A 20,885-nucleotide genomic window follows, 5' to 3' on the forward strand; every position below is an offset into this window, starting at 1 on the left:
CTAAAGGAGTACTCCATGTGGGACCAGTATTTTCCTCAAAACATGGCTTTGAATCTGTTCTAATTCTCAGGGAGATAGTACTGGAGCCCCAAATTCTTCTGCTCCATATAACATAACCCCACTAGTTTTAGGTTGGACAATTTTCAAGGAATTCTTGACCAGGAAAAACATCATCCTTATTAGTACATGTAGCTTTTAGCAATTTTATTTTCTTTCATACCCTTTAATATTTGTAAAACATACAGCAAAGTTAACCAATTGAGAGGGGATTTGATTTATAAAATTATCTATAATCCAGAAAAAAAATAGAATTGTCTATCAAAAATAACTTACTTCAGCCGGGCGCGGTGGCTCACGCCTGTAATCCTAGCACTCTGGGAGGCTGAGGCGGGCGGATTGCTCGAGGTCAGGAGTTCGAAACCAGCCTGAGCAAGAGCGAGACCCCGTCTCTACTATAAATAGAAAGAAATTAATTGGCCAACTAATATATATATAAAATTAGCCGGGCATGGTGGCGCATGCCTGTAGTCCCAGCTACTCGGGAGGCTGAGGCAGCAGGATTGCTTGAGCCCAGGAGTTTGAGGTCGCTGTGAGCTAGGCTGACGCCACGGCACTCACTCTAGCCTGGGCAACAAGCGAGACTCTGTCTCAAAAAAAAAAAAAAAAAAAATAACTTACTTTAGAATAGTGCATTTGGAGCCTCTCTTTCTAGCAACAACTAAATTTTCCAGTTGTCAGTTAAGGTCATCCCTGGGATCATCCTCTAGCACATGTTATAAAGAAAAAAACAAAAAAATAAATAAATAAATCCGTTCCTGGGGAATGATAGTAAAAACATATCATTTATTCATAAGAGGATGCTTTCTGTTCTCTGTAACAGGAAGACATGTATCTCATATGTCCAAAAGTGGTATTCAAAATTGAGACAAGATAAAAATAAGGAAGGCCAGAATTTATTAACTCTTTCATCCAAAAATAATAACCATTAACCCTGATGTTGAGGCATTATTAAAGTACAGGCAAGCTCTGGTTAGCATCAGTAGCTGATGTCAGGATCAGGCAGCTTATCTCACAATTATTTGCTATGCATAGAGTCAAAGGCTGGAGAAGGTCAAAAGCCTGAGTCTTAGTTGATGACAAATTTCTCTAAAAGTGAAATTGCCATACATGCATTTCTTTCTTATGTTCAATTTGCCAGGCAAGACTTTGACATGTTTGTTATTAATATGTTGAGTAACCCTAATGAATTATTTCTGGTTTCAATGAGATGGAATCATGCAGAGCAGTTAAAGGTGAGCAATAAGGAAAGGTTTGTTGATTCCTAAACAGCTCTGGGGTCAAAAAGTTTCCCTGGGTGTTTTTATCAACTTGAAGTTTTTGATCAGCTGGACCATATGAGGGATCAACACTGAGACCCAGTCAGAAAATGGAATTTACAAAAATCAACAGTAAACTGTTAATGTATTGCCTGAAAGCTTTTAATATCTTCTCTTCGCTGATAATTTCCAAATTTATATCTCCAGCTTAGATCTTTCCCCTGAACTCCAGAATTCTCTCTCCAGCTGCCTACTTGACATCTTCACTTGGATATCTAACTAGGATTTTAAACTTAAACATTTAAAACTGAGCTTTTTAACCCCAAATCTTATCTTCCTAAAAACCTTTGCATTTCAATAAATATCAACTCTGTTCTTCTTATATCTCAGTCTAAAACCTTGGAGATATCCTCAACTCCACCCTCTCACATGCCATATACAGCCATCACCAGCTCTTTCTTGACAATGAAATTGGGATCTTAACTGCTTCATACCAGTTGTACTGCTTACAACCTGGTCTAAGTCACCATCATTACTTCATTAGCCTTCTAATTAGTCCCCCTGCTTCCACCATAGTATCTAACCCTTCACTCTATTTTCAGCATAGCAACCAAAGTGATCCTGTTAACACATAAATTGTCACTTCTCTTCTCAAAACCTTTAGTGGCTTCCCTTCCTGCTCAGCCTTTATAGTGGCCTCCAAAGCTCAACATAATCTGTGCCCCTGCTCTGTTACCTGTCTGACCTCATCTCCTGTGTCTTCCTTCACTCATTTTACTCTACCCACACTAGTCTCTTCTGTTCCCCAGGCATACTAGGCATTGTCCCACCTCAGGGCTTTTGTGCTTGTTCTTCCTTCAGCCTGTTCTTTTTGTTCTTTTCTTCCCTGGGTAACTGCATGAGTTGTTCCTTCACCTCCTTTAGTTCTTTACTTATATGTTCCCTTTTAGGTGAGGCCTTCCGTGATCTATGTATCTAAAATTATAAAATCCACCGCAAGTTCTTCCCATCCTTCTTCTCTGCTTTGTATTTTATTTTTTTAGCACACATACTATATATTTATACTATACTCTTTATCTTTTTTATTGTCCACACTCCCACCTCTAATACTAGAATGTGTGCTCCAAGAGGGCACAGATGTTTGTCTCTTTGTTCCCTGCAGAATCCTTAGCCCTACAACATTATGAATGTTCAATCAATATTTATTGAAGCAATGAATAAATTAATCTTAGTTTGAAGTGTTAGCTTCAGGATGTCAGCCAGAATTTGGGCCTCCACAGTCTTATTTACCAGGTTAATATCATAGATAATATTGCTAAATACTCTGGTTTGAATGCTCAGATCTATTAACCACCCCCAGTATTTATTCTAACTTATTTTTTCTTGGTTATGATTAATTTAGGGATAAGGTTTAAATTGGATAAGATTCTGTTTTGCCACTTCTCTCATTATTTTTTCTTTTTTTGCTTAGTGCATCATTAAACACTAATGATTTTTCAATTTATAGAAATATAGTGAATAAATATACAAATGTGGCACAGTAGTCCCCCTTCTCTGTAGGGAATATGTTCCAGGACGCACAGTGGATGCCTGAAACCACAAATAGTACTGAACCGCATATTACTGTTTTTCCATCTGATAACAGAAGCCACTGCTAAGTATGAGCAGGTAGTGTAAAGAACATGGATATGCTGGACAAAAGGATGACTCACGTCCCAAGTGGGATGGCACGAGATTTCATCATGCTACTCAGAACAGCAGGAGATTTAAAAGTTATGAATTGTTTATTTCTGGGATTTTCTATTGAATATTTTCAGACCACAGTTGACCGCAGGTAACAAAACAACAGTGAAACCATGGATAAGGGGGCACAACTATATATAGAATTAAAATATTTTTTTATTCCAGAATTTACATTTTTACTGTGAATCTTACAGAACTCTTACCCATGGTAAGATTTACGTTGATAAATCTTAGTTTAAGATGATGACTTAAGCGGTCTAAGTAGACATCCACAATTCTACTTGTGTAACTAAAAATTAGTTTCAAAACAAAAATATTGATAATTTAAAAGTAAAATCAAAGTAGCACCAGCAATCCAGGGTTGCTGGCTTGTATGCTGAGCTATCCATTTTTTCTGCCTTGAAATATGTATCTAAAATAACTTGTAATATGTGCCTAACTCAGAGAGTTTAAATGTACTTTAAATTTGTTTACTATAATATGCTTTGACATCTTATTTGAGACTGATATTTAAAATAACTTACATTTGAAGATCACCATGTCAGTTCTCCTAATATATCTCTGCAGTGCATTTCTAGGTCCCAAAGACCTTTTTCCATATAAGGAATACAAAGACAAGTTTGGAAAGTCAAATAAACGGAAAGGATTTAATGAAGGATTATGGGAAATAGAAAATAACCCAGGAGTAAAGTTTACTGGATACCAGGTAATGGTTTAGTTCATTGTCACTTGCTAAATCTCATTTCTTTGGTTTTAAATCTTTTTGAGATCTTTCTTATACATCCTTCCTACTAATAGTTACCTTGGAGTCAGAATTCTTTTTGATTCCAGTAGCATTTTGGGTTAAATATAACTTACCCAGTAGGGTTCAAATCCAGTGGCCACTGGAAAATTGAATTTGACAACCCTTTATTTTGAAAATCTTAAGAATAAACTGAACCCTTTAAAATTAACATAGGTTCTTTTCATAGTCTATGTTCAATGCTATTTTTTTCAAAAATGTAATTAGTTAATATTTTATTATGTCTTAGGCAATTCAGCAACAGAGCTCTTCAGAAACAGAGGGAGAAGGTGGAAATACTGCAGATGCAAGCAGTGAAGAAGAAGGTGATAGAGTAGAAGAAGATGGAAAAGGCAAAAGAAAGAATGAAAAAGCAGGCTCAAAACGGAAAAAGTCATACACTTCAAAGGTTACTGAGAAACTTCCCATTGTTATTAATGTTACAAGCATAATCATTAAAAGTTTTTAGGTTATTTTCAATGTGTTTATTGAGCATACAGAAATATACTAGATTCTGTGGAGCCTCTGCCTTTAGGGATAATCATATAGCAGAGGGAATAATACAAGTAACTGTAAATGTTTGGAGAATCTGGCTATTAACTCTTTATGGCTGATTTGGCCCTGGAAATAGCACTTTCTTAGTTGGAGGAGGACTGTTCTTTATTAAGGACATGTGAGTGCCTCCTACAATAACTTTCAGACAAGCTCTGAAGAATTTAGGGATATGAGAGATAAATATGATTCAAGACTGTGTCTGTGTACTGTAAATATAAAAACAGTCACGTGTCACTTAACACAGGAATATGTTCTGAGAAACAAATTCATCATTAGGCAATTTCATCGTTGTGCAAACATCATAAAGTGTACTTACACAAACCTAGATGGTATAGCCTGCTATATATCTTGGCTATATGGCATAGCCACCATTGTATATGCAGTCTATCTCTGCCAAAATGTCATTATGTGGCACGTGACTGTATAAAGATATTCCTACTTGTCGTTCTGCTTGAAAGAATGTTCTTTGCCTCTTCATTTAGTTCTTGTGTTTCCTAATCACCTAGTATATGCCAAACACTAGACTGGGTATACAGTGGTGAGCAAATTCAGCTCCATTCCTGCCCCTACATGAATTATAGTATAGTAGGGGATGGGGGGGTAGCACACAGTAATCAAGTAGATAATAAACATACATAAATTGGGAAAGGGCTATGAAGGAAATGAATGGGAATAGGGAATGACAGAGATGGGGAACCTACTTTAGGTTGGGTGACCAGGCCTTTCTGAAAAGGTGAGGTTTATGCTGAGACCTGAAAGAAGGTTTGGGAGGAGAAGCCATATGTGACAGAGGGAAAGGAACATAGCAGCAAAGCTCTGTGCTTCTGAATTGAAAGAAGGTGTGGCTAGAGAATCACGAACAAGGGGAGAGGCAGGCAAAGGCCAAATAATGCAGACTTGTAGGCCGTATTATGGAATTTGGATTTTATTACAAATGTAACAATAATTGAAGGTTTTAAACAGAGGAGTGACATGATCCTAGATTTACAATTGGAAGTCTAGATACTTCAGAAATGCAATTGAAAAAACAATGAGATTGCAAAACTTACCTTTAGAAACCGAAAACAAGATAAGCGGATACTTGATATACCAAAAAGTGGTATAGATTTTCACTATAATTGGTCTGTCACATGACTGAATAGCTGGATAAATTACTTTCATTTAGATTCTGGTATTTAGTGGCTAGATACACTAGGAAATGCCTTAAAAACAAGAACCAAAAGTTTATCAGACTATCAGCAGTTTATTTCGGCAGTTTATAAAATCTACCCAACTGGCATACAAGTACAATTGTGTGAATGCAGCATTATGTCCCGTGCACCTAATGAAAAACACATAATTGCTGTGGATGGGGATAAAGTTTGCAAATCACAACAAATTAGCACTTTCCTTGTCAGACTGTATCTTCCGTTGCAATTATTTTTTTAAGCTGAATTTCTTTTAGCATTTTGGACTTCATTTAAGCACCCACTTGAATTGATCTTATTTAGTTTGTGGTTGCTTGCTGAACTTCCATGTAATATGTTGTGCAACTCTAAATTATCTAAACTACCTCATGTTGCCTAGACAGTTAATAGTGTGGAAATTGGCTTTTAAATGCGTTATTTCATTGCTTGCTGCAGAGACTGGAAGTAATGGGGCTCATACCTGGGAGTGTACTTACAGTTTTAAGCAGTGAAAGGGGTAAAGACATACTTAGTTTATTTAGAATTATTTATTTTGAATAAAAGAATTATTTCCTTGGTTTTCCTTCAGGATCACAGCTTTCATGATCACTTAAGAATTACTTTTTCTTTTTAATATCAATGAAGTAACCTAGTACAATGGTTCTCAAACTGTTGCATACATCAGAATCACATGGAAAGCTTGCTAAGACAATATTATTGAGCTTTACCCCCAGAATTTCTATTTTATAAGGTCTAGGATGGGGTACAGGAATCAAATTTCCAGGTAAGGCTGATAATGCTGATCTGGGACCTACATTTAGAGAACCACTTACCTAGCATAACCTTATTCTCTTTGGCTTCTGAAATGTTTCCTTTTTGTTGAATATGGTGGTCTTTCTTCTGATCTATTTCTTAAAGTTGAGTTGTCTTCCTTTGCACTGAAAAATAGTGCTTCACAAACTTTTCTTACTACATCCCTGTTAGGTAGAGGGGAATGTCCCACATCTATCTCCTCTACCTCACCTAATTTCACTTTTCTGTGGAAAAAGAGCATAATAATCATAATGAAAAGTCACAGTATAGCAGACTTGAGGGGGATTATATATCTTCCTCTTTAGCAGTAAGGGTATGGATGATTCCTGTTTTGAGTCGTAACACATACTGGAAAATTATAGGTCAAAAATATTTTGCATACAAATTATTTACTATATATAGTAGGGCTAATCAGAGCCTCACAGCAAACTAGACTGATGATAAACCATCAGTAATTTTAGTTAAAAAACAAAGATAGCAATATTTGGGCACACAACCAATTTAAGACCACACTGATAAAATAGATGAAGGCCCTTCCCCCAAATTACAGGAATTCCAGTGATCTGAAGAGCTTTGCAAGGTTACGGAATACAGCTTGGCAGCCATATTCTGTAGTAGAATACTGAATTTTGTGGCTCGTTAGTAAAACTCTAGTAATGCCCTAATTCTAGTCTGTGTATACCAAATATGTAGCAAATTATAATACTTATAAACTCACTTATAAGGTTACTCATAAATATACTTTATAAGCATTATAAATTTTAGGGAGTTGTACATTATTATCTATAGAAACTGCAGATCAAGGACTATTATTTTAGATTTTCTATATAAAGCAATTACTACTAATAATTGTACATTTATTAGGAGAACAAAAAATATTTTACTATTGCCATTCTTAATCTTAACTTTAGACACTCCACATTTGGAATATTAAGTCCCGTTTTCTCTTCATGTAAAAAGTAAAACTCGCTGGGCGCGGTGGCTCACACCTGTAATCCTAGCTCTCTGGGAGGCTGAGGTGGGCGGATTGCTCGAGGTCAGGAGTTTGAAACCAGCCTGAGCAAGAGCGAGACCCCGTCTCTACTATAAATAGAAAGAAATTAATTGGCCAACTAATATATATAGAAAATTAGCCAGGCATGGTGGTGCATGCCTGTAGTCCCAGCTACTCGGGAGGCTGAGGCAGGATTGCTTGAGCCCAGGAGTTTGAGGTTGCTGTGAGCTAGGCTGACGCCACGGCACTCACTCTAGCTTGGTCAACAAGCGAGACTCTGTCTCAAAAAAAAAAAAAAGTAAAACTCACAGCATTTTAACCTGACATTTTGGGTTTGGTTGATAGTTTCTGTTAAGTAAAATAAAAACAATTATATATTCTATCACATAGCTAGAAAATGTTGTCTCTTTGGAAGGTACATTTTTAAAAACTGATTTTCTGAAGAAGCTTCAGTTTACAAATTCATTTCTGTAAGACTGCAAGTAACTTGGCTAAATCAGTTTTGCCTTACCTCTTTTTTTTTTTTTTTTTTTTTGAGATAGAGTCTCACTTTATTGCCCAGGCTAGAGTGAGTGCCATGGCGTCAGCCTAGCTCACAGCAACCTCAAACTCCTGGGGTCAAGTGATACTACTGCCTCAGCCTCCTGAGTAGCTAGGACTACAGGCATGTGCCACCATGCCCGGCTAATTTTTTCTGTATATATTAGTTGGCCAATTAATTTCTTTCTATTTATAGTAGAGACGGGGTCTTGCCCTTGCTCAGGCTGGTTTCAAACTCCTGACCTTGAGCAATCCAACCTCTTTGGCCTCCTAGAGTGCTAGGATTACAGGCGTGAGCCACCTCACCTGGCCTGCCTTACCTCTTATTTGCAGTGTGCTTGAAGATTCTTAAAGTTTCTAAAAGAAGAATTGTAAGAAATGTAGAAATATAGAAAAATGCAACATTTTACTTCCTTAAAGGTTTATAATTGGGGCCAACTTTTTAACATTTTAATGCTATTCTGCTAAGCAGTTCTTACTGCAAACTATAATTGTATTTTCATCTTTCTCCAGAGTTCATCTTGATTTCAAATGCAAGATGATCGGAAAAAGGACTAGTTTACCAGGATAGCTTTGGGCTCTTAAATAACTAGTCCATAATTTAAAAAATTAAAATTATATATCACACAGTGATACAAAAGTTTTGTCAAGATGATTCTGTATATACGACTAGCCAAATAGCTTCAACAAAAGTATTCCAACATGAATTCATATATTATCTGGATAATTCACCTTACTTCTCTGGACCTCCATTTGTAAAATGATGAGGAAGAACAAGATAACCTTTAGGATGCCTTCTAGTTCTGTAGGTTTCTTAAGCTGGTATCTATCCAGCTGTGTATATTCATTGACAGGGTTCTGGGTACATGAATCTTCATTTTCTGCTTTTAATACCACATTGCTGGAAAGAACTAAGAGGGCATCTAGTCCACTTCTGTTTCCTTTCCAGCTAGTTAAACTGAGGCCCAGTGAGGTGAAATGGCTTGTCCAATGTCACCTAGCTCAGTGTGGCACACTGCATGTTGCATCTTTATCATCTGTATCAACCCACAAAAGCCAAACCCAAAAAGGTATAAGTCAGTTGCTTCTGCATCTCTTACTTGTGCTTGTGCATTTGGATTTCTGCTTTTGACTATAATATTTAACTTGTCTAAACATTTAGAAATCCTCTAAACAGTCCCGGAAATCTCCAGGAGATGAAGATGACAAAGACTGCAAAGAAGAAGAAAACAAAAGCAGCTCTGAGGGTGGAGATGCCGGCAATGACACAAGAAACACAACTTCAGACTTGCAGAAAACCAGTGAAGGGGTAAGGATATGCATGTAATTTTTCTTACCTTCTACTAACCTAGAGGACATTTTGCTTCAGATTCAGCGTCCATATCTCAGCATTAGTAAACATTCTGTTAGTAAATGAATAAAAGTATTCTCTGTTATTTGCGTTCACTTACAGCTCCTTAATAAGTAATTGAATGCTTAGAGTCTAAAAACAAAAAGAGAGCCAAATGGGAATTATACCTTCCTGTCAGTTTGGAACTCTGTGAACAGGTTTATTCTTTTTTAAACTTACTTTAGAGTCTTTTTAAAGTATGGTATGAAATATTGAAATTATAAATGCCACCTCAAAATTTGACAGTTGTATTTTTTTTATCATAGAATCAATGGTATATTCAAAATAGAGTATTATATACTGCTGCTTCTTTCCCAGAAGTGGAATGCAATTAATGTACCCATGGGGACTTTAAATATTCAAATATTCAAGCAGTATTTGAATGTTGATATTTAAAGTACCCATAGGGACAAATATGTCCACTTTGACTCTTAACTCTTGTTAACCTCTATTAACTTCAAAGTCACAGGTAAGTCTACCTTTGTAAAAGTGTTAGCTAAGGCCAGTTTTGTCCCTAGGCATTTTCCATGAGTCTTTCTCTATGAAGACTAGTTAGTGTCAAATCATTTTAAAATAATGACCTATGAGATATATTATTATCTAGTTTCAGCTGAGTTCTTGCCTAGTCATGTTAGTCCTGTTTACGTCTCAATTCTTTCCTCCTTCATCCCATTTATCTATAATTATACCCAAAGTATTTTGATTCTAATTGTTCTCTTATTCTTCTCATCCAGCTCAGCTTTACTCTATCCTCTGTCCACCTTCCTTCTCTTGACTTTTCTCCAATAAGTAGTGCTCTGTCATTACCTTTGCTTGCAGCATTCCCAGGGGCATATACCTGCCAATAACCCCTGAGGGCTTGAATACTTGCTCACTCAATAGATATGCTACGTATATCTTAGGTGGCTTCAGTATGCAAATAGCAAACGCTTCCAAAATTTCTTTCCTTTACTACTGAACCTATTTCTAGATACACTTCTTGTGACAGAGGAAGAGTTAGTTGTTCTATATCTTTACTACTCAAGAGTGTGGTCTGTGATCAAGTAGCATCAACATCACCTGGGAGCTTGTTAGAAATGCAGAATCTCAAGGCCACCCCAGACCACGGATTCTGAATCAGAATCTGCATTTTAACTAAACCCCCAAGTCATTCATATGCACATTAAAGTTTGAGGAGCACTAATCTATGCCTCTATTACCAGGGTCCAAAACATTATCTCCTCCTACTTTCTCCAAGGCACACCCAACAGTTGTCTCCTTTCTCTCCTATACTGATGTCTTCTTCTGGCTCCTTCCCCTCTGCCTGCATGATCTCCCTTATTCTTGAAGGATCTTATGTTCTACCCTTTTCACCATTCTCTTCATCTCTAAACTTCTTAACAAGACTTATCTTTTCTTCTAGTCTCCATTTCCCTATCTCCTACTCATGACTTAACCCACTGCACTCTTGTTCTTTCTTTGACCAATTCATTAAAACTACTCCTGTTAAGGTACCTAGGGATCCTCTCATTGCCAAATCCAGTGTCTCCTTTGATCTTCGTTTTTACTTCTGCAACATTTAATACCATTAGACACTTTCTCTTCCTGACTTTTCCTCTAGGTCACAATCTTTTCTGCTTCCCCTCTCTATTCCTTCTCAGTCTCTTTCGAGAGCTCCTTTTTCTTCAATAGGACTTGACACACTTCTGCTCTGAAAACTTATGTCCTTCTTATCTACTCACATGGTTTCAACTACTATATATTACTGATGACTTTCCACTCTGTATCTCCTGCATTGCAGATTCATTTTTCTATTGCTAATAAAACCATTTCTACTTGAATAGTAGAAAGTACCATAGAAAATAGTAATTGCTAGTAGGTAGCAACAGTAGTCTATGTGCCACACATTGTTAAATGCTGTGCATGCATTATGTCATTTAATCCTTATGTAAGCCCTAGGAGGTAGGTGTAAGTATTATCTCCATTTGTTTGCTGGGGCAACTGAGGCTGAAAGAATTGGTGCAGGGTCACACAGCTATTAAGAGTCAGAGTGGGAAGCCAGAACCTGAGGTCTTTTTATTTTTAACATATTTTTAATAATATCTTTGTTATATACAAAAGAATTATCTTTTCTATATAGAGAACTATCTACATATACCATGTTTCCCCCAAAATAAGACCTATCCATAAAATAAGCCCTAGCAGGATTTCTAAGCATTTGCGCAATATAAGCCCTACCCCCAAAAATAAGACCTAGTGATGGGCGTGGCTACACAGTGTATCTGCACAACCCATGCATTTCGTCGCGGGGTAGTAAAGAAGACGAGCAGCCCTTCTCATCTGCCCCATGAGAGCTCTTGCTAGACATGAGAGATTGGGGCCAGTGGTTCTAAAGGAAATAGAGTGGTAAGAAATTCAGAATGGAATTCGGAGTTTGGAGAATTATGATGATGTTCCAGAAGAAGACGACTTAACTATATTTGAATAAATGTAGATTGTTGTACCGTACTTAAAAAAAAATAACACATTCCCTGAAAATAAGCCCTACGGTGTCTTTTTGAGGAAAAATAAATATAAGACCCTATCTTACTTTTGGGGAAACACGGTAGTATAAAGTTATGAAGGCCTTATGTCATAATGGATAGCAGTGACCCTACTACTCAACCTAAAAACTAGAACATAACAATTAACTTGTATCTATTTACATGTTTGTATCTAGTCCCATCTTCCTACCCAGAGAGGAGCACCAATGTGGTATTTATTATTTTCTTTCATTTTAAAATCCTAGCCCGTATCTAACATACAGGTAGATGAGTAATATATTGTGTAATTTTGCTTAATTTTGAACTTTTTAAAAAAATCATGACATTTACTCACCACTATGTTTCCAAGATTCCTTCATGTGGTTATGTGTAGCAGTGATTTTATTCCTTTTTCACTACGATATAATACTCAGTTTTGTGAGTGTACTACAACTTATTTTATCCAGTCTCCTATTGATGGGCATTTGAGTTATTTCCAGAAGTTTGCAATTATGAGCTGTGTCTCTGTGAGCATTGTCATACTTGTCTTCTGGTGTATGTATACTGGAATCATGTAACTAGAATTGAAAATACTGAGTCATGGTTTATGGTTTTTAACTTTACAGGATATTGCAAACTTATTTTTCTAGTAGTTGGACCAATTTACACTCCTACCAACAGTGTATAAGAATCCTCTGTGATTGACTTGGCATAATCAGGCTTTTTAGTTTTTGCCAACATAATAGACAAAAATGTTCTATTATAGTATTAATTTACAATTCCCTGATTAATGATAAGATTGAGCTTCTTTTCATTTTTATTGACCACCCATGTTTCCTCCTCTGTGCATTGCTTGGTTTGGGTTTTTGCTTATTTTCCTATGGGATAATTTTTCTTATTGATTTGTAGAGCTTCTTTACATGTTCTGGATTCTAACATGCATGGTCATGTGCCTTGTAAGTATCTTCTCCAAGTTTATCACTTATCCATTCAATTTCTTTCTGATACTTTTAGTGAACAGACTTATAATTTTATTGTAGTCAGCTATATCAGATTTTCTTTTTATGGCTAGCATTTTCAGCACCATTTATTAAGCAGTCCTTCCTTTTCTCTCTGATCTGCAGTGCTATCTGTTGTATATCCATGAGTCTCTCTCTGGGTTCTCTATTCTGTTTGTTTGGTCAATACTACACACTCTTGATTATAGTAGCTTTCTAATGAGTCCTGAAATCTTGTTAAGGGTAGCAGCTTAATCTTAAACTTCTTTTCAAGTACTTAATTGTCATGGTCTGGGATAGAAGGTCAAGGAGGGGCTTTTTTTCCTGATGAGAGAATTTATAGCATAGATGCTGGTAAGAATGACCCCAGTGAGGAATGATCACAGAATAATAATGTAAGAAAGAATTGCTGAAGCAGTATCCTTTAAAAAAGGCATAAGATCTGGTGCACATCTAGAAGGGGTCACCTTTGTTCATCCATCGAAACAGAAGGGAAGGCAGAGTTTTTGGGCACAGATGCTGGTAAGTAGATAATTGGGGTGAGAGCTCATAAAATTTCTCATCTGGGCCGGGCGCTGTGGCTCACACCTGTAATCCTAGCACTCTGTGAGGCCAAGGCGGGAGGATAGATTGAGGTTAGGAGTTCGAAACCTACCTGGGCAAGAGCGAGACCCCCGTCGCTACTAAAAATAGAAAGAAATTAATTGGCCAACTAAAAATATATAGAAAAAATTAGCCAGGCATGGTGGCACATCCTGTAGTCCCAGCTACTCCGGGAGGCTGAGATAAGAGGATTGCTTGAGCCCAGGAGTTTGAGGTTGCTGTGAGCTAGGCTGATGCCACGGCACTCACTCTAGTTCAGGAAACAGAGCAAGACTCTGTCTCAAAAAAAGGTTTTCATCCGATTGCTTCTATTTTCTTAAGAAATAAAGTTGGCATTTGAGAATGAGAACAGGAAGAAGTGTTGGGAGCTTCAAGAGAGAGGAAAATATATAAAGTTGTCATTTAGAAGAATAGGAGAGTGAATGAACCTGGAAAATGAAGTTGAGTTGCCAGGTAGCAGTAAGGGCCCACTTGAGGCTGGTGGTCATGAATTTGAAGTAAGAGCACACAGAATGGTTGTGTATTTTTTCTCTAGGCATATTCAACTGCCCAGTCACAGAGCAGAAAATTGAATTTAACTAGAATTGGGGTTTGCCCAGTGAGTAGGGTAAAGGAGATTGAAGACCAGGGAATGGAGGGTGTGTGCAAGGGAGTGATTATAACAATGTGCCATGGAATTCAAAATATGTTAAGAGGGAGAGATGTACACGCAGAAAAGGTATGATTGACAGATTTTGCATATCAAAGAATTATTGGAGATGGAATATCAAATAGAGGGAGTGAGCTAGAAATATAGGTGGTGATAGAGTGAGATATTTGAGTTGAATTGTGGAAGTGTTGCAGTAGTTGCTGATGGCAGTGCAGGTGTTATTGGTATTTTGAGTGGGATAATGCTTCATTGTATGCATACCATCCACATCATAGGACACTTAGCACCATTGGCTCCTGTCTTTTAAATACCAGTAGAACCCCTAACTTATAACAACCTAAAATTCCCCCATAATTTTACTCCTAAAACAGTGGCTTAAAACAGTATTTACAAATAATACTCCAGTGGTTACAAATCACTTAAGAAATTAAGAAATAACCATGGGACTGAATGACTAAGATAGGGCAGAGGACAGGATCTTTGGCAGAGAACAGGATCTTTGGCAGAGAAGATGCCAAGAAACTGAGATACCAGAATGTTAGAATGATAATCTACATGGATATTGAAATCGCAGGAATTAAGATACTGAATGACAGTGGGCCAGAGCTAAAGTCTTTAAGGAATTAGGGGAATAATCCAGGGAGTCTGTGGATGGCTGCAGTAAGTGGCTTACAGTACTGAGATTCAAAGCTGGGAAGATTTTCTTCTCAGAGGATGGGGGCACAGCAGAGAGGAAGAACAGCTTATCCATAGTAGTGAAGAGCAAGTAGGACACCTTCCCCACTCCAGGGCCAGTAGAAGTATAAGGGCTATGGGAGAGGAAAGAGCTAACATTTGAGGAGTTTGCAGGGGAAGAACAGCACTGCCCTTGTGAGAAAGCAGGTTTCAGTTAGAAAAAGTTGGCGAGTAGAGGATCTTGGAAATTCCAGTTGGGAATATAGGAGGTTTGCTAATGGCTGAATGCGACTTCCAGAGAGCCCAGTAGAAGAGATTAAGGAATTGGGGGCATGGAGGTTGTTAAGAATTGAGGTCATTAAAGGACGTGTACAAAGCTGCCTGGGAATGTGAGTCCAGAGCCCATCTTGAAGCAAGCAAGGATAAAGGGCACAAGGATAAAAAGCCTGATGGTCTCAATGCAGATGTTGGGTTGAAGTAATGAGCATTGGTAGGAGAAGGAGAGAAGAGATTCTTACAAGGGGTCCCTCTTTATTCCCGAAGGCTCTCTGACTACCTGCTTACTCCTGCCAGTGGAAGCTGGAGGCAGAAAGGAGCAGCCTCTCTTATCCAAACACTTGGCTCCGCTTGGTTCACGTAGATGGGAAGGGAGGTGACTAATCTCTGGCCAGGAGGATACCATGCACTGCTTGCTTTAGGCCTGCTGAGTTATCTATTGTCACGTAACAAATTACCCCAAAACCTAGTGACTTAAAGCAGCATTTATGATCTCATCTTTTCTGTGTATCAGGAATCCAGTCAGGTGCAACTTGCTGAATCCTCTGTCTCTGGGTCTCTCACAAGGCTGCAGTCTAGGTCAGCTGGGACTCAAATCATCTTAAGGCTCAACTGGGGATGGATCCTTTTCTAAGTTCACTCAAGTAATTGTTGGCAGGATTCAGCTCCTCGCAGGTGTTGGTCTGAGGACCTCAGTTCCTCACAGGCTGTTGGCCAGGGACCTCCCTTGGTTCCTTGCCACCTGGATTGCTCTATGAGGCAGCTCACAACATGGCAGCTGGCTTCATCAGAGCAAGCAATAAAGTGTCAGCAAGAGAGAGCTGGCAAGACAGAAATCAGCCTTGTGTAACCAAATCTCAGAAGTGACATCCCATCACTTTTGCTTCATTCTGTTTGTTAGAAGGAAGCCACTCAGTCCAGGCCACATTCGAGGGGAAGGGATTACACACGGGTGTGAATACCAGGAGGCAGGGATCATAGGAGACCATGTCAGAAAGCTGTCCATCCCTGATCCAGCTGCTGATCTAATCCCTGCAAAGGCTCGCACTTGTCAGGTTCTACTCAGCCGTGGAGCTGGGATCAAGTCCTAAATCACAAGGCTACCCCACAGTTGGGGGAAGGGGCAGAAGATAGAATAAATGTTGGGAGGACACCTGCAGTTCACTGTAGCTATTTCCCAGTGTCCATGCCTTTATTCTTCTGACCCTGGACCTGTCCCCGCTGCCCACACATCAAATCCAAACTCTTAATTCTATCATATAATTCCCTTCATGTCTGACCACATTTATCTTTCCAATCTCATCTCTCACCATTTACTCTCATTTATTCTTGGTCTCAGGACCTCTTTAATACTCTTAAAAGTTATTGAGGGTCCCAGAGAGCTTTGTTTATATATGTTATAGCTATTGATATTTACTTAGTTAGAAATAAAAACAGAATTAAAAATACTTAATTCATTTAATAATAATAAACCCATAACTTCATATAAATAGCATATTTATGGAAAATATAGTTATTTTCACAAAAATGCTTTGAGAATAATGACATTGTTTTACATTTTTGCAAATCTTTTTAATGTCTGGTTTAATAGAGGACAGCTGGATTCTTACCTGCTTCTACATTCTGTCTGTTGCAGTATGTAATTTTTGTTGAAGTATATGAAGAAAATCTGGCTTTACGTAGATATGCAATTAGAAAATGGAGATATGAATATTTTAATAGTCTTGCCAACTAATTGTGGATATTCTTGTTTGATATTATACTAATTCTATAAGAGGTAGTTTCTTAAAGATTAGTTACAATGTGGAATCTTAACTTTTCCTATTCTGTTACATTAAAACCCATTGGACTACCCGGCACTTTGAATAATTTTCACCCATTTGGAAAATATTGGCTCCCATTAGTTTGGGCCTTCCAAATACTGACCCATTTCATTATAAAATATTTTAATATCACTACCTACCTCATCAGAAAAGTCTTTAAGTATTGAGAAGCTGCCAATGATGGAGGATTCAAAATTCTGATTTTTCACTTAAATGCTCAAATTTTATGATTGGCAACAAATACTGTCAGTTGTTTCTCTTCCAGTAATAAGTCACTTTGTTTTTTACAAAGTGCCAAATTGCCACATTCAAATAGGCATATTAAATATGCCTGACATAAAAATGGTGCTCTGCCGGGCGCGGTGGCTCACGCCTGTAATCCTAGCACTCTGGGAGGCTGAGGCGGGCGGATTGCTCAAGGTCAGGAGTTCGAAACCAGCCTGAGCAAGAGCGAGACCCCGTCTCTACTATAAATAGAAAGAAATTAATTGGCCAACTAATATATATATAAAATTAGCCGGGCATGGTGGCGCATGCCTGTAGTCCCAGCTACTTGGGAGGCTGAGGCAGCAGGATTGCTTGAGCCCAGGAGTTTGAGGTTGCTGTGAGCTAGGCTGACGCCATGGCACTCACTTTAGCCTGGGCAACAAGCGAGACTCTGTCTCAAAAAAAAAAAAATAAAATAAAATAAAAAAAAAATAAAAATGGTGCTCCATGAAAAGATCCTTATGACTTCTACTGACGCACAGCTTCTGCTGACTGTGTTCTGAGTACCTTCCAGTTTCACTGCCACCCTACAGCCTCTCAATATGCCTCACATTCAGGTACCTCAAGAGAGAATCTGATTGGATTCCCCAGCCATTATCCAGTGTAGGGGTGCATGACAACCAGTGCATAAGGAACCATTTCTGGCTACTAAGAAGAGACTTTAGGTCTGGCAGACACTCAGAGTACCATGTCCAGATTATATACCATTGTGAATTAATAAGATATATTTTTTAATACATAAATACAAAGAGAATGACTATGGTATGAGAAGTTTAAAAAAAACTCAGATTTTATAATTTGCTTTTACAAAGCACCCATTTGACAGTACCTTGTTTAAAGATAAAAATAAGCATTTGCTTAAAGTTGTGGTCACACTCTGGCCACCTTCACTTTGTTTGAGGTATTAGTAATACTCTGAGGCTGCTATGGAACCATCTGTTCCAAAAATATTCTTTGATGTGGATTAATAGTTGTTACTGTGAATTTTCTACCAAGGTAAACACTGAGTTTATTGCCTTTCACATTAATAATAAGACATCGTTAAAGATTTCTTTGGTTGACTAACCATTTTTCATTATTCTAATGGATGTCTTCCTTCACAAGGGAGGAAGCTCCTCTAAAGTATCTGTGAGTATAATCTTATATCTAGTGTTTTTATTTATTAATAAATAATTAGGAGTCACTGGGCATTGCATTTTGCAAGTTCACAGATTTTAAATGTTTTGTATTTAAGATTGACTGCCTCCGGGCGCAGTGGCTCACGCCTATAATCCTAGCACTCTGGGAGGCCGAGGCGGCCGGATAGCTCAAGGTCAGGAGTTCGAAACCAGCCTGAGCAAGAGTGAGACCCCGTCTCTACTATAAATAGAAACAAATTAATTGGCCAACTAATATATATACAAAAGATTAGCCGGGCATGGTGGCACATGCCTGTAGTCCCAGCTACTTGGGAGGCTGAGGCAGGAGGATTGGTTGAGCCCAGGAGTTTGAGGTTACTGTGAGCTAGGGTGATGCCATGGCACTCACTCTAGCCTGGGCAACAAAGCGAGACTCAAAGCAGAAACACATTTCTGCCATATTGAGGGGATGGTAGGTTTGGTAATTTTTCCTCCTATGAAGGTCCTGGAATCATTTATAAAAATATTGTATAAATTTTGGCTGAGAACATACCTATGAGTGTGTACATGTGTGCTTACAAATACATTCATTCATTTAGTGAAATAAAGAGCTGAAGTAGGCTGTTTTTAGAAAAAATATTTGGGGCCTGAGTTCCTTCTTTCATTTATCCTATAAGAGCTTTACTAAGAGGTTTAATATATTTGGGTTAATAATGAAGAAAACAAAAACAGCATCCTTTTTGGGAAATATAACCTGACACCATTTAAAGTGGAATCCAAATTGAAACCTATCTCTTTTATGAAACAAATAGTTTATATTTGTCACATGGATGCCATCTAAATTTTAAAAGAAATCTAGGCTTCCTTTTTTTCATCCTTTATATTTTTTTCAAAAGCAAAAAGTCAAAGACTTTGAACATCTTGATTTTGTTAACTCTTATATTTCTTTGAGCCATGTCATAAGTGATTAAGTTGTAAATATTTTGAAGATTAATTTCTGCATACTCTTAAATGCTTTTTAAATTTTACATAGCTTTTCTGACATCACAATCCTCACAAAGATAGATTTTATCAGTTTCTCCATTGACTTTACGTATCCAGCAATGAACATAGCTTTGGAGTTGTACTGCCCTAAAAGACAGTAGACAAAGTTTATTCTTTTTTTCCTGTTTTTTTTTTTTTTTTTTAATGTAGCACTAAAAATGCCCTAGTATTGCCCTTTAACTTTTTGTACTGATCGGTATAAAGCAAAGCCTCAAGCTGTTCTTGCAGAGTAAGTATTGTTAATGTTGCAGTACATATTAAAACCTCAGAAAATTAGTTATATATTATGTAGGTGTGGATAGCTCCCATTGTTAGTATCCTAAATCCTCTAAAGGCTTGTTTTCTTTCTTTTTTTTACAGACCTAACTACCCTATTGAATGCTGCGTATTAAGAGAAACCACAAGAAGGTTATATGTTTGGTTGTCTAATATTCTTGGATTTGATATGAACCAACACATAGTCCTTGTTGTCATTGACAGAACCCCAGTTTGTATGTACATTATTCACATTCCTCTCTGTTGTGTTTGGGAAAAGAAGACATTTTAGCCTTTTTTAAAGTTACTGATTTAATTTCATATTATTTGGTTGCATGAAGTTGCCCTTAACCACTAAGGATTATCAAGATTTCTGCACAGACTTACAAATGTCTAGGATCCTTTGATCAAGGCAGTTGTGTTCATCATTTTCCTGCCTTTACCCCACCATCACCAAACACTCAGTTAAATATAAATTAGCATTTTTTAAATGACCACTCAACACAATTCTTAAGGATGGAGTTTATTCTTTGTGACAGAACCCAGGAACTAATTCCTAAATACATTAATGTTGGTATATTGAAGATAAAATTAAAATTGTCTTTCAGTTTTGAGGCCATGTGTAAAGTTTAACCATACTGTAAAATATCTATTCCATATTAGAAATAGCTAGTTGACAGCTTATACTTCTCAAAATTCATGTTGTTATGTACACAAACTAAGTTTCTATATGTGAAGTTAGTGAGTCTTTTTGTGTTACTCCAGAATAAAAGCAGTGATTTATTTTTTTCCCAATGCCAATACAATTTGAGCTAATCACTCAAGGTGGACACTTTACATTTTAAAGCTGGACTCAACAGCAGCCCTATGGGAAAACAGACAAAGCATTGACTTTTAAATATAGACTTTTAAAATGAACTGTTTTCTTTTGGAACTAGAATTAGAATAGTTACTATTCATCCACAAACCATTATTATATGTACATTATTGTTGCTATTGTGATAATAGAGAATTTTATTTATTTTTATGCCAGCTTATATTGTGAGAACACATTTAGTCAGCTTGAGTTTTATCAATCCTGTTATGCTTGTCTTTGGAACATCTTTCGCGTATTCGAGGTTTGTAGTTGAAAAGTTTACTGTAAAAAAATCAAAAACAAAAAAATGTATTGTTTTTACAGAATAAATTTATTGGAATGTGTACTGGGAGTAAGGTTTGAGGTTGTAAACAACTAAGTTAGTGTAATTTGGCTTCATATATGTAACGTGAGGTATTAATGTAATTCATATATTAAAGCAAAAACTGTTAACAGCAAGTTGACAATAGAATCAAGTGCAGGTGAGGGTTTTCTTTTTCTTTATTACTTTTTTTTTAAGCA

The 20,885-nt window shown here is 37.3% G+C and overlaps 1 protein-coding gene across 1 annotated transcript in view; it reads left to right on the forward strand.

The window, feature by feature from the left end:
• Positions 1-19,751, forward strand: part of HDGFL3 (HDGF like 3) — a 67,053-nt gene extending 47,302 nt beyond the window's left edge. Inside the window, exons 3-6 of the mRNA XM_012763208.2 lie at positions 3,627-3,765; positions 4,091-4,249; positions 9,071-9,217; positions 19,613-19,751. Of these exons, the coding sequence (XP_012618662.1) occupies positions 3,627-3,765; positions 4,091-4,249; positions 9,071-9,217; positions 19,613-19,618 (451 nt within the window). The 3' untranslated portion in view covers positions 19,619-19,751. The remainder of the gene's footprint in view (positions 1-3,626; positions 3,766-4,090; positions 4,250-9,070; positions 9,218-19,612) is intronic.
• Positions 19,752-20,885: the final 1,134 nt, after the last annotated feature.

Source organism: Microcebus murinus, chromosome 7 (assembly GCF_040939455.1).
Source record: "Microcebus murinus isolate Inina chromosome 7, M.murinus_Inina_mat1.0, whole genome shotgun sequence".
In the NCBI taxonomy this organism is placed as follows: Eukaryota; Metazoa; Chordata; class Mammalia; order Primates; family Cheirogaleidae; genus Microcebus; species Microcebus murinus.